General features: G+C 42.5%; 1 protein-coding gene across 3 annotated transcripts; it reads right to left on the reverse strand.

Annotated features, from left to right (window-relative positions):
• Positions 1 to 68: 68 nt before the first annotated feature.
• On the reverse strand, positions 69 to 13,915 carry LOC311136036 (cytoskeleton-associated protein 2-like). 3 transcript variants are annotated; one of them, XM_084170100.1, is made up of 7 exons: positions 13,854 to 13,915; positions 3,115 to 3,182; positions 2,215 to 3,005; positions 1,750 to 2,104; positions 1,583 to 1,643; positions 1,035 to 1,320; positions 69 to 859 (listed from the first exon to the last, which is right to left on the reverse strand). In XM_084170100.1, the coding sequence occupies exons 2-7, from the start codon at positions 3,151 to 3,153 to the stop codon at positions 583 to 585; spliced, it is 1,809 nt and encodes a 602-aa protein (XP_084026226.1). In that variant the 5' UTR covers positions 3,154 to 3,182; positions 13,854 to 13,915; the 3' UTR covers positions 69 to 582. The 3 variants fall into 3 exon arrangements, with proteins under 3 accessions (XP_084026226.1, XP_084026225.1, XP_084026227.1); XM_084170099.1 differs by lacking the exon at positions 13,854 to 13,915 and adding an exon at positions 3,554 to 3,632; XM_084170101.1 differs by lacking the exon at positions 13,854 to 13,915 and adding an exon at positions 3,554 to 3,622 and having other exon boundaries at positions 2,215 to 2,895.
• Between the last annotated feature and the right edge of the window lie 400 nt (positions 13,916 to 14,315).

Here is a 14,315-nt window from a genome sequence, read left to right on the forward strand (position 1 = left end):
ACATGTATTTGTTAAGGTATGTTATTGTATGATTTCCCATTTCAAAAGCAATAATTCCACCAGAGAACCATTTTCGTAGAATTGTATTGAATATTGTAACTTTTCCTGGCTGTGCAACATACATTTCCTTATTTCCTACAACATGATTGGGGGTGATAAAAAGGTGTGCTGTACGTAATTTATTTATGGTAAAACCTAGTGGTAGATTAAATTATCAACTCTGCATTAAAATAATAAACAGTACATAAAACTTAACACAGTAAGACAGCAGAGAGAATATATACAATAAATAAAAGAGAAGGTGTAGCAGGTCAAGATATGGCAAATGCCTCTTCCTTATGAGAAGTAACAACTCAAAAGGGAAATAAGACAAACAGAAAACAAAAGGCATGCATAATTGAGGCACCCAGTCTTTGTGGATTAGTAAATCTTGCCACGCATAGCCCATATTATCACAATTTGGATTAACAACCATTATGGAAGGTAAGACAGCAAATAATCTGTTTTCATTATTTAAAAACCCATCAGTTCCATTTTCTTTCTCTTCCTTTTCAGGCCTCTTCGTCCCACTCATCCAAAGACTCAGATCCTCTCCAGGTCTTTGGGATGGTCAGGCAGGTCCTCCAGGAGAGCAGGGTTCTTCCTGTAGATGTAGGCGTTGGCATTGTCATCCAGATTCACCAGCTCAGCCAGCGAGGACACACAGGTGTCGTGGTCTGTCAGCATCCCAGGCAGGTGGGATGACTTGCGCTGGATGCGACAGGAACGACGGACTGGTGTCAGGAACTTCAGATCCTTGATGGTGTTTTTTCGCCTGGAACCACTTGCACATGCCTCACTGTTGATTGTTCTCTTGACACTAGAAGGGGAAAGAGATGGACATAATTGTGTGGTTAGTTGACAGCCATGTTCAGTATAATATCCATTTCAATATAGAGACGTGAAGTAGTGATGTTCTCCATGACCTCCAGAATTTGCAATAATTGTATGGAAGTGATGTCAAAATAGGTATGTTTTAAGATAAGAAATATCACCTTTGAAGATATGGAGTTGTCTTCAGATTGTATTTCACCATGGAGGCTTCCTCTGCCTCTGGTGTAGTCTCCATCAAGCATTCGTCATCATCACTATCAACTTTCTCAACATAACCCTTCCTTACTTTCTGCTCTGAAGCTCCCTCTCCTACTTCACTTTTCACTTCAACATCCTCCGATCTGTCAAAATAATTGTCAGCAAACTCATTCCTCTCTTGAAATTCATAATTTGGCTCGCTCTCCACCATTTTCTCCTCTTCAGATTCCTTATTTTTCTCATGTGGCTCTAAAAGAAAAACACACCAATGAATATAACACATTACTAAAGTTTACATGATAATAATAATATAATATGCCATTTAGCAGACGCTTTTATCCAAAGCGACTTACAGTCATGCGTGCATACATTCTTTTTGTGTATGATAAAATGTTAATCTCTTACATGATTTGAACCTTCATGTTGCATAATTTGAAATCAGACGATGCCAAGTGAGCAAGTAAATTTGACTGTTTGCTGTGAATGTAAATGTATTGACCGCAAAACTTACCATCCACACATGCTGAGGGTGTCTCCAATGCCTCCAAAGCATCACAAAGGTTGACCACAACCTGTGATAAGACATAGGACAGAGGTGGTTAGGTTATATTTAAGAGTTTTGATGAATACAACTACAGTATAAAATAAATAAATTACTAAACACAGAAGGTTTCTTACATCATTCATTCGAACCTCTGGATCAACAGGGAGAAAATCTGTATCAGAGTTGTCAAGCAGGTCAAGTGTCATGTTCATTATCAGTGGAGTTGAGGCACAGGCTGCCTCCAGCTCAGGGACCACCTGGTCATTTTTAGGCCGAACAGTCGGTTCAGGCTCAGGACCAGGTTGTTGTGACTTCTGGTCAGAGGGCTGAGGCTCAACATTGGTATTTTGTTGAGAGAAGGCTGTGGATTCTGGGTGGACTTCAGGCTCAGGCTGCACAACTGGTTTATACTTTGGGAGTGCCACTGCTGATATGGGAGGCCTTTTCAGAGTCTTTCCCTTGGATGCCAGCCACTCTGCCAGCTTTGCTCTGGGAATCAAAGATTAAAAACATCAGTTAAACTATTTTGAGCAGTTGACCAAATTACCAACAATAACAGTTATTGGACCATTTAAGAACGTTAAACAAAAAAATGTAACCTTTTCTCTTCAGCAGTCTCTGTGTTAGCCCTGTACTGGCTTAGCGTGCTGGCAACCGGAGGCTTGCGAACGTTCTTGTCAGTTGTCATCTTAGGCTTGGTTCTCTGTGGCTGCTCTTTCCCCTTTGATGTCATGGCAGACCTACTGGACCTTTGGAGAGCTGTGGTAAACAGAACCACTCTGGCAGGAGGGACTGCAGAGCGAGAGCCTGTTGGACAGCGTGTGGCTGGGACTGGGCACTTGGAGACTACAGGAGGCCCATCGGACACAGACTTGGATCTTGAGGGTTGACATGATTGAGGGGGCTTGAACGAGGCGCGCTGAGGCAAGTCAGCAACAGCTTTGGGCCTGACCTTTGTCAAATTCCCAGGCTTTTGGCTGTCAGCTTTGGGTGCCACGGTCTTGGTAGCTGCTTTTCTTTCTACCCCTCCCTCCAGGCCACTAGGCTTCCTGAAGGAGCTTATTTTGGATTGGACAATCTTGCCTTTGTAGGTGCCAGGGACAGGTTTAGCTGGGACAGTAGCTGGCTTTGAGGGCTCTGCAACCAGTTTCCTCTCTCTGACAGCCTGTTTGGTGAGGAAGGTTTGGCTTAAAGTGTTGCGTCTCTTCATATCGCCAGCGGTTGCAGTCATGACCTTCTTCAGAGCATCTTCTCCCTTTCCTAAGTCCTCCTTTTTATTGCTTTTGGAATACAGAGGGGCAGATGGAGAGGCCACTGTTTTAGTAGGAGCAGCTCTGGTAATAAAGGACTTAGTGGGTCCACTTGCTGGTCTGGCATTCTCTTTGTTACCCTAATAATAGCAGACAGGACAAAGAAACAAGACCGAGAGAAATCAGACATAATAGATAGATAGGCCTACTACTTTTCTGTATTAACAGAAAGAAATATCGCTACATTACCTTTTTCAAGTTGGTGTTCTTTCTTGTAACTGTATCCATTTTCTTTGTTGTCACAAATGGCAGACCCCCTAAACATTTACAAATATAGATGTTCAGTAACAGAGCTTGAATAAATAGTGAAAAAGCCCAGAAAAATTCATGTTTTACAAGGAATTCAGTTTGTATAGCTAGCTAGTAAAACGTCTTATCTGTTTAGTCATAGATATGGCTAGTTACCTACCCAACTAGCAGCTTAGCTACTAGTAATAATAATATTTTATATTATTATTATTATGTTAGATAGTTAACATTTTTCGACCACGTTGTCTTGCAAAACGCAGATTAAACGGGCTACATTTACAGACGTTAGCTAGCTGGAAACAGAGGTTGCTGGAAAATGTATCAATAAGGATGTCAATTTAACAAGCAAAGTAGATAAACAATTTCAAATCGCACTTACCTTCTAATTAAATGTATTGTAGACAAAGAGAAAAACCGACTGGCACAGCCAAAAGCTAAAACGTTTCTCGCAAAACAAACCCAGATTCAATTTTGGCGCTGTATTACGGAAAATGAGATTGGTCCGGATTGGTCGAGATGTTGTCGGGAAAACTCAATTTAGCCAATCGAATGTCTCGAGATTAGGTCATGGGACAATTTGGAGGAGGGTTTGGGCGGGTTCATCTGAGAAGAAGGCATACGTCTGTACTTTTGAATGTTTGAACCATAATAGAATTCCTAAAATACTGTCTGGCTGCTACACCCAAATCGGAGAGGGAGACAACAACATTTGATATAACTTTTATAAACATTTTATAGCCTGATTAAAATGCCCTAATGGTAATCCAACTTTAGAATCACCTACATGCTACTTTATTGACCAAGATCAACTGTGTATTGCTGCGTTCATAACCAAGTGTGAAGATGGTAATTACAAGTTGTGAAGTCGTAAATACCAGTTGGATGCATTCACGTGCTTTGACCTCGTTGAGAAACGCTGATAGGCTAATGGCCAACAAGCTGTGTCAACCATAAACTTAAAGTACAGCTATTATGCTTGTAAACAAATTAATGCTTGAAACCCATTTTTATACATTGCTTTTTTGTATTGTTTTTTTTGTTACATTTAAATGCCGAAAATGCTGTTATCGAGGTAATTTCCTTAGTAGGTGAAGTCAGAGGTCAGCATGTGGGAGAAGTCGGAGCTCACGGATGATAGACATGTTTCCCATTAGTATGTACTCAATTTCATTGAAGGGGACTATGGATCTGTCTCCGTCTGAGCTAGTCATGACATGTTGTACATCTCCTCATGAGCAACAAGTTCCCATAATGACCGATAAGCTCGGCCCATTACATTTTCAGCAAATTATACTTTTTTCCCCCCACCAAACTTTGAACAAGGATATCTCCTGTCCCTTTTGAGCTACAGTCATTACATTTTGTACATACAGTGCCTTCGGAAAGTATTCAGACCCCTTGACTTTTTCCACATTCTGTTACGTTACAACCTTATTCAAAAATGGATTAAATAAAATCCTCATCAATCTACACACAATACATTTACATTTACATTTTAGTCATTTAGCAGACGCTCTTATCCAGAGCGACTTACAGTTAGTGAATACATTTTTTTTTTTTTATACCCCATAATGACAAAGCGAAAACAGGTTTTTTATTTTTAAAACTAACATAAATATCTTACTTACATAAGTATTAAGACCATTTGCTATGAGACTCGAAATTGAGCTCAGGTGCATCCAGTTTCCATTGATCAGCCATGAGATGTTTCTACAACTTGATTGGAGTCCACCTGTGGTAAATCCTATTGATTGGACATGATTTGGAAAGGCACACGCCTGTCTATATAAGGTCCCACAGTTGACAATGCATGTCAAATCAAAAACCAAACCATGAGGTCGAAGGAATTGTCCATAGAGCGCCGAGGCACAGATCTGGGGAAGGGTAGCAAAACATTTCTGCAGCAAGGAAGGTCCCCAAGAACACAGTGGCCTCCATCATTCTTAAATGGAAGAAGTTTGGAACCACCAAGACTCTTCCTAGAGCTGGCCGCCCGGTCAAACTGAGCAATCGGGGGAGAAGGGCCTTGGTCAGGGAGGTGACCAAGAACTCGATGGTCACACTGACAGAGCTCTAGAGTTCCTCTGTGGAGATCGTTGTCCTTCTGGAAGATTCTCCTATCTCTGCAGCACTCTACCAATCAGGCCTTTATGGTAGACGGAACCACTCCTCAGTAAAAGGCACATGACAGCCCGCTTGGAGTTTGCCAAAAGGCACCTAAAGACTCTCAGACCATGATAAACAAGATTCTCTGGTCTGATGAAACCAAGGTTGAACTCTTTGGCCTGAATGCCAAGTGTCATGTCTGGAGGTAACCTGGCACCATCCCTAGGGTGAAGCATGGTGGTGGCAGCATCATGCTGTGGGGATGTTTTTCAGCGGCAGGGACTGGGAGACTAGTCAGAATCGAGGGAAAGCTGAACAGAGCAAAGTACAGAGCCATCCTTGATGAAAACCTGCTCAGGACCTCAGACTGGGAAGGTTCACCTTCCAACAGGACAATGACCCTAAGCACACAGCCCTCGACAACGCAGGAGTGGCTTCGGGACAAGTCTTTGCATGTCCCTGAGTGGCCCAGCCAGAGCCCGGACCTGAACACAATCGACATCTCTGGAGAGACCAGAAAATAGCTGTGCAGCGACGCTCCACATCCAACCTGACAGAGCTTGAGGATCTGCAGAGAAGAATTGGAGAAACTCCCCAAATACAGGTGTGCCAAGCTTGTAGCGTCATACCCAAGAAGACTCGAGGCTGTAATCACTGCCAAAGGTGCTTCAACAAAGTACTGAGTAAAGGGTCTGAATACTTATATAAATGTCATATTTCCGTTTTTTATTTTTAATAAATGTGCAAACATTTCTAATAACCTGTTTTTGCTTTGTCATTATGGGGTATTGTGTGTAGATTGAGGGGGGGGGGAAACTGTTAAATACATTGTCAACTGTGGGACCTTATATAGACAGGTGTGTGCCTTTCCAAATCATGTCCAATCAATTGAATTTACCACAGGTGGACTCCAATCAAGTTGTAGAAACATCTCATGGATGATCAATGGAAACTGGATGCACCTGAGCTCAATTCTGAGTCTCATAGCAAAGGGTCTTAATACTTATGTAAAAAAAACTATTTTCGCTTTGTCATTATGGGGTATTGTGTGTAGATGAGTATTTTATTTAATCCATTTTAGAATAAGGCTGTAACAAAATGTGGAAAAAGTCAAGGGGTCGGAATAGTTTCCAAATGCACTATATATGCATCTCTTCAGGAGAAGCAAATTTCCCACAAGGATCTTTAAGCCCCGCCAATTCACAAAAGGGTGTGTAGACTATAGGCACTGTAATTCCATTCAGATACAGTTGACCATAATGTTGGCAATATAATCAACTGAAAACTTTGAACAAGCATATCTCCTGTCCTGTTTTAGTAGTGCCAAAAATAAGGGGTCTAATACATTAAAATATATATAGTTTTCTGACCTTTATCTCTCAGGTATAGGAGAGAAACTTCAGAACAAAGTCCCCCCAAAAATCTAAGGGAAATATGTTGGGCTAATAGCAGTAAGGCCAAATAAAAAGATTTGACACTTCAATGGGTTTTAAAATTCTAAATCAAATAGCTAAATTATCTTTGTTATGACTTTCAAACAATTCCATATACTGTAGCTTAGTAGTAATCAACTAATCAAGCTTTAATTATTTGAATCAGCTGTGTAGTGCTAGGGCAAAAAACAATACGGGGTCCCGAGGTCCGAGTTTGGGAAACACTGGTGTACACTGTCCAAGAATCTCTCAAGACTATCCCGCACCTGCTAATGCGGCTTAACATACCAAGTTTTGAGCATCACCCTCCCTCTGCCATCAAGTGAGTATGAATTAATTATCAGCAATTGTCTATATGGTGTAGCTAGCTATAGCTGGTCCTTCCCTCCACCTAATAATGAGAGATTAAAGGAATTAAGATTGTTCAATTATTCTCAATGGTAATTAGTGAGTGTACTCTATATCTGTAGAGAAATAGGTGGGCATACTGCGTATGGGTGAGATTGACGCTGGCAGTGACACCACACATAGGCTGGCACAACACTGCTGCCCTGCATTACATGGTATGGCTCTGTATATACAACAGTATAATGACATATTTTCCTGTTTTTCTAGAGAGGGACAGGTAGTGTGTAATGTGCGATTAACTAAATTGACTTTGCATTTGACTGTGTATAATCTCCATTCTCCATAGAGACACTGGATGCAGAGTTACAGTCCTTTACAATCCCTCATATCCCACTCATGTTCAGTAGAGAATAAGCTGTCATCAAGGCAAAGGGTGGCTGTTTGAAGAATCTCAAATCTGAAATATATTTGGATTAGTTTAACACTTTTTTGGGGTTACTACAGGATTCCATATGTGTTATTTCATAGTTTTGATGTCTTCACTATTATTCTACAATGTAGAAAATAGTAAAAGTAAAGAAAAACCCTTGAGTGAGTAGGTGTTCTAAAACTTTTGACCGGTAGTGTGTGTATATATACAGCTCTGGAAAAAATTAAGTGACCACTGCAAATGTTTCTTAAATCAGCATCTCTACATGTATGACAGCCATTCCATTCCAGTGTCTGTTGAATTCCAACACAGCACACCTCATTCTACTGAATTAGGTACTGATTAGGTGATCACCTGAACCAAATCTTATTTAACGAGGAAAAGTATAAAAACCACTGCTGTGGTCATCACTATCCTCTTGCAATAGGACCAGCTGGATGGCAAAAACAGTGTTAATAGTACCTCAAAAGTAATATTAATAAAAAAATAACTATTGACCATGCCGAAAGAGTTGAAAAGGAATGTTTTGAGTGAGGAAAAGAAGGGTTCAATTCTGGCTTTACTGGCAGAGGGATACAGTGAGCGTCAGGTTGCTTCCATCCTTAAAATGTCAATGACGGCGGTTCATAAGAACAAGCAGCAGACATTGGGGACAACAAAGCCACAGACCGGCAGAGGGTGAAAACGACTCTACTGACCGGGATGACCGCCAACTCATTCGAATGTCACTCAACAACCGTAGGATGACATTAAGTGACCTACAAAAAGAATGGCAAACGGCAGCTGGGGTGAAGTGCACGGCGAGGACGGTTCGAAACAGGCTCCTAGGGGCAGGGCTGAAGCCGTGCAAAGCTAGAAAAAAGCCCTTCATCAATGAGAAGCAAAGAAGAGCCAGGCTGAGGTTTGCAAAAGACCATAAGGATTGGACCGTAGAGGACTGGAGTACGGTCTTCTCTGATGAGTCCAACTTTCAGCTTTGCCCAACACCTGGTCGTCTAATGGTTAGATAGAGACCTGGAGAGGCCTACAAGCCACAGTGTCTCGCACCCACTGTGAAATTTGGTGGAGGATCGGTGATGATCTGGGGGTGCTTCAGCAAGGCAATGGGGCAGATTTGTCTTTGTGAAGGACACATGAATCAAGCCATGTACAAGGTTGTCCTGGAAGAACACTTGCTTCCTTTTGCTCTGACATTGTTCCCCAACTCTGAGGATTGGTTTTTCCAGCAGGACACTGCGCCATGCCACACAGCCAGGTCAATCAAGGTGTGGATGGAAGACCACCAGATCAAGACCCTGTCATGGCCAGCCCAATCTCCAGACCTGAACCCCATTGAAAACTTCTGGAATGTGATCAAGAGGAAGATGGATGGTCACAAGCCATCAAACAAAGCCGAGCTGCTTGAATTTCTGCACCAGGAGTGGCATAAAGTCACCCAACATCAATGTGAAAGACTGGTGGAGAGCATGCCAAGACGCATGAAAGCTGTGATTGAAAATCAGAGTTATTCCACCAAATATTGATTTCTGAACTCTTCCTAAGTTAAAACATTAGTATTGTGTTGTTTAAAAATGAACATGAACTTATTTTCTTTGCATTATTCGAGGTCTGACAACACTATCTTTTTTGTTATTTTGACCAGTTGTCATTTTCTGCAAATAAATCCTCTAAATGACAATATTTTTATTTGGAATTTGGGAGAAATGTTGTCAGTAGTTTATAGAATAAAACAAAAATGTGTAAATGTTTTACTATAAATAGTAAAACCAGAGAAACTGATAATTTTGCAGTGGTCTCTTTTAAATTTTTTCCAGAGCTATATATACAGTGAGGGGAAAAAGTATTTGATCCCCTGCTGATTTTGTACGTTTGCCCACTGACAAAGACATGATCAGTCTATAATTTTAATGGTAGGTTTGGCAATCACAGAGGTCAGATGTTTCTTGTAGTTAGCCACCAGGTTTGCACACATCTCAGGAGGGATTTTGTTCCACTCCTCTTTGCAGATCTTCTCCAAGTCATTAAAGGTTTCGAGGCTGACGTTTGGCAACTTGGACCTTCAGCTCCCTCCACAGATTTTTTATGGGATTAAGGTCTGGAGACTGGCTAGGCCACTCCAGGACCTTAATGTGCTTCTTCTTGAGCCACTCCTTTGTTGCCTTGGCCATGTGTTTTGGGTCATTGTCATGCTGGAAAACCCATCCACAACCCATTTTGAATGCCCTGGCTGAGGGAAGGTGGTTCTCACCCAAGATTTGACGGTACATGGCCCCGTCCATCGTCCCTTTGATGCAGTGAAGTTGTCCTGTCCCCTTAGCAGAAAAACACCCCCAAAGCATAATGTTTCCACCTCCATGTTTGATGGTGGGGATGGTGTTCTTAAGGTCATAGGCAGCATTCCTCCTCCTCCAAACACGGTGAATTGAGTTGATGCCAAAGAGCTTGATTTTGGTCTCATCTGACCACAACACTTTCACCCAGTTCTCCTCTGAATCATTCAGATGTTCATTAGCAAACTTCAGATGGCCCTGCTTTCTTGAGCAGGGGGACCTTGCGGGTGCTGCAGGATTTCAGTCCTTCACGGCGTAGTGTGTTACCAATTGTTTTCTTGGTGACTATGGTCCCAGCTGCCTCGAGATCATTGACAAGGTCCTCCCGTGTAGTTCTGGGCTGATTCATCACCGTTCTCATGATCATTGCAACTCCACGAGGGGAGATCTTGCATGGAGCCCCAGGCCGAGGGAGATTGACAGTTCTTTTGTGTTTCTTCCATTTGCGAATAATCGCACCAACTGTTGTCACCTTCTCACCAAGCTGCTTGGCGATGGTCTTGTAGCCCATCCCAGCCTTGTGTAGGTCTACAATCTTGTCCCTGACATCCTTGGAGAGCTCTTTGGTCTTGGCCATGGTGGAGAGTTTGGAATCTGATTGATTGATTGCTTCTGTGGACAGGTGTCTTTTATACAGGTAACAAGGTGAGATTAGGAGCACTCCCTTTAAGAGTGTGCTCCTAATCTCAGCTCGTTACCTGTATAAAAGACACCTGGGAGCCAGAAATCCTTCTGATTGAGAGGGGGTCAAATACTTATTTCCCTCATTAAAAATGCAAATCAATTTATAACATTTTTGACATGCGTTTTTCTGGATTTTTTTGTTGTTATTCTATCTCTCACTGTTCAAATAAACCTACCATTAAAATTATAGACTGATCATTTCTTTGTCAGTGGGCAAACGTACAAAATCAGCAGGGGATCAAATACTTTTTCCCTCACTGTATATATATACACTGCTCAAAAAAATAAAGGGAACACTTAAACAACACAATGTAACTCCAAGTCAATCACACTTCTGTGAAATCAAACTGTCCACTTAGGAAGCAACACTGATTGACAATACATTTCACATGCTGTTGTGCAAATGGAATAGACAACAGGTGGAAATTATAGGCAATTAGCAAGACACCCCCAATAAAGGACTGGTATTGCAGGTGGTGACCACAGACCACTTCTCAGTTCCTATGCTTCCTGGCTGATGTTTTGGTCACTTTTGAATGCTGGCGGTGCTTTCACTCTAGTGGTAGCATGAGACGGAGTCTACAACCCACACAAGTGGCTCAGGTAGTGCAGCTCATCCAGGATGGCACATCAATGCGAGCTGTGGCAAGAAGGTTTGCTGTGTCTGTCAGCGTAGTGTCCAGAACATGGAGGCGCTACCAGGAGACAGGCCAGTACATCAGGAGACGTGGAGGAGGCCGTAGGAGGGCAACAACCCAGCAGCAGGACTGCTACCTCCGCCTTTGTGCAAGGAGGAGCAGGAGGAGCACTGCCAGAGCCCTGCAAAATGACCTCCAGCAGGCCACAAATGTGCATGTGTCTGCTCAAACGGTCAGAAACAGACTCCATGAGGGTGGTATGAGGGCCCGACGTCCACAGGTGGGGGTTGTGCTTACAGCCCAACACCGTGCAGGACGTTTGGCATTTGCCAGAGAACACCAAGATTGGCAAATTCGCCACTGGCGCCCTGTGCTCTTCACAGATGAAAGCAGGTTCACACTGAGCACATGTGACAGACGTGACAGAGTCTGGAGACGCCGTGGAGAACGTTCTGCTGCCCGCAACATCCTCCAGCATGACCGGTTTGGCGGTGGGTCAGTCATGGTGTGGGGTGGCATTTATTTGGAGGGCCGCACAGCCCTCCATGTGCTCGCCAGAGGTAGCCTGACTGCCATTAGGTACCGAGATGAGATCCTCAGACCCCTTGTGAGACCATATGCTGGTGCGGTAGGCCCTGGGTTCCTCCTAATGCAAGACAATGCTAGACCTCATGTGGCTGGAGTGTGTCAGCAGTTCCTGCAAGAGGAAGGCATTGATGCTATGGACTGGCCCGCCCGTTCCCCAGACCTGAATCCAATTGAGCACATCTGGGACATCATGTCTCGCTCCATCCACCAATGCCACGTTGCACCACAGACTGTCCAGGAGTTGGCGGATGCTTTAGTCCAGGTCTGGGAGGAGATCCCTCAGGAGACCATCCGCCACCTCATCAGGAGCATGCCCAGGCGTTGTAGGGAGGTCATACAGGCACGTGGAGGCCACACACACTACTGAGCCTCATTTTGACTTGTTTTAAGGACATTACATCAAAGTTGGATCAGCCTGTAGTGTGGTTTTCCACTTTAATTTTGAGGGTGACTCCAAATCCAGACCTCCATGGGTTGATCAATTTGATTTCCATTGATCATTTTTGTGTGATTTAGTTGTCAGCACATTCAACTATGTAAAGAAAAAAGTATTTAATAAGATTATTTCATTCATTCAGATCTAGGATGTGTTATTTTAGTGTTCCCTTTATTTTTTTGAGCAGTGTATATCACACACACACATTTAAATACAAAAACACAGTCATGGTAAGCACAAATAAAACATCACAAATCACCCAGAAAAACAGTTACTTTCCTCCACAAATAAATCCCCAATCAATACTTTAAATTGACCGAATGGCACCAGACATCAAGATAAAATGTATTTAGAATGTTTTTCCAACAATACAGTGCATTAAAACTAAAAGTAAATTTACCTAGCTCGGTGGAGACCCTAGGAACCTCAAGAGTTAACCAATCCTGTGAACGGGTTAGGCAACTCAGGTGTCTTCAATTCAACAGCAAAGTTAGGTAAGACGGAAGATTATGAAGTTCGGCCTTGTAAACAAAAAGGGAGTAATGTAGAGATCTACAGGTCTTTAGCGAAGTCCAGCCAGCATTTTGCCAACCTTTTGATACAGGATACAGTGATGAGTATCAAAACTTAACTTCATAATAGCTTTAAGTTATTAAGTAACTTCAAGCGTAGACTAGTAGATCACTGGGGACGAGCTCCCTGCCATCTAGGACCTCTATACCAGGCGGTGTCAGAGGAAGGCCCTAAAAATAGTCAGACTCCAGCCACCCAAATCATAGTCTGTTCTCTCTGCTACTGCACAGCAAGCGGTACCGGAGAGCCAAGTCTGGGACCAAAAGGCTCCTGAACAGCTTCTACCCTCAAGCCATAAGACTGCTGAATTAATCAAATGGCTACCCGGACTATTTGCAATTTATCCCTACCTACATGTACATATTTCCTCAAATCACCTCAACCACCAGTACACTGACTCGGTACCGGTACTCCTTGTATATAGCCTCGTTGTTATTTTTATTGTTTTACAATTTCCTTTTTTTATTTGCTAATTTTCATACTTTTTAACTGCATTGTTGGGAAAGGCTCATAAGTAAGCATTTCAAGTGTACACCTGTTGTATTCGGCGCATGTGATAAATAAAATGTGATTGATTGATTTGAGGGGTCAGCCTGATGAACCAGACTACCCAGTAATCTCTTCTATGCAGTCAAACACTCACACACACAAAAACAAACATGTTTTTATGTACACTGAGTCTATCATGTTCAATTGTAATTAGTATGCTTTGTGTAATTGATTGAACAAACTGTTTAGTAGGTATATATTGTGTAGTGTTATTTTCTTTGGTGTGGTTTTCATATAAACCCTCATGGAGTTGCTCTATCTTTCCTCAGTACCCACGCAGCCTTTGACCAGAGCCTTTGATACGGATGTAACCTCCCAACCTTCCTACCCCACCCAGGCTCAGTTCACCCACATGGAGTCTTATAGTGCAACAAATAAATAATATATATTTACTCATTGATAGTGCAACATATATCAGAACCCCACCTCTCTTTTTCCACAGTATCCACACTCCCCCATCACCTGTATGTAACAGATACAGTATATTACCCCTCTCCTTCTCTTCCACCCCTCTGTCACTGATATGAAAGACACCCATCGCCCTGCTCTCTCTTTCCCCAGTACCTAAAACTGGCAGTCTGGGCAATGTCCAGGAAAGGATGGGTCTGTGAAATACCCCCGCAGAACTCCACGCTTCCCATTCCCATGCACATCAAAACTTCAAACATCTGTAGCATGCTCTCCATGTTCACCATGCCTGTATCAAGAAACAGAGGGAGATTCAGGGAGAACATAACATTATTAAAATGAACATTCTTATAATTATAATAATACTGCCTAAGACAACATGAGACATGAAATGGGTGAAACACTAAGAGTTGATGGAAAATTCCATTCTTGAATCAATCAACTGTGCTGTAACATTTTCATGCCACTGTTGCTCTGCTGCCTGAGACAAGTAAAGGTTTCATAAAAACAGACGTTGTTTTGGCATCTGAATGGCAAATTGCGAATTCAGTGTATTGTAAGGGTTGTTACTATTACCAATGGACAATGCATACATGTTTGTAATTACAATAATTCTTC

The sequence above is a fragment of the Coregonus lavaretus genome (assembly GCF_964263955.1).
Source record: "Coregonus lavaretus genome assembly, chromosome: 10".
Taxonomy (NCBI): Eukaryota; Metazoa; Chordata; class Actinopteri; order Salmoniformes; family Salmonidae; genus Coregonus; species Coregonus lavaretus.

Coding starts and splice junctions, on each gene's coding strand:
- LOC311136036 (XM_084170100.1), bottom strand. CDS start 3,153: ATGGATACAGTTACAAGAAAGAACACCAACTTGAAAAAG. Junction 2,105..2,214: donor GAGACTGCTGAAGAGAAAAG/GTTACATTTTTT, acceptor TTTGATTCCCAG/AGCAAAGCTGGCAGAGTGGC. Junction 1,321..1,582: donor ACCCTCAGCATGTGTGGATG/GTAAGTTTTGCG, acceptor TTTTTCTTTTAG/AGCCACATGAGAAAAATAAG.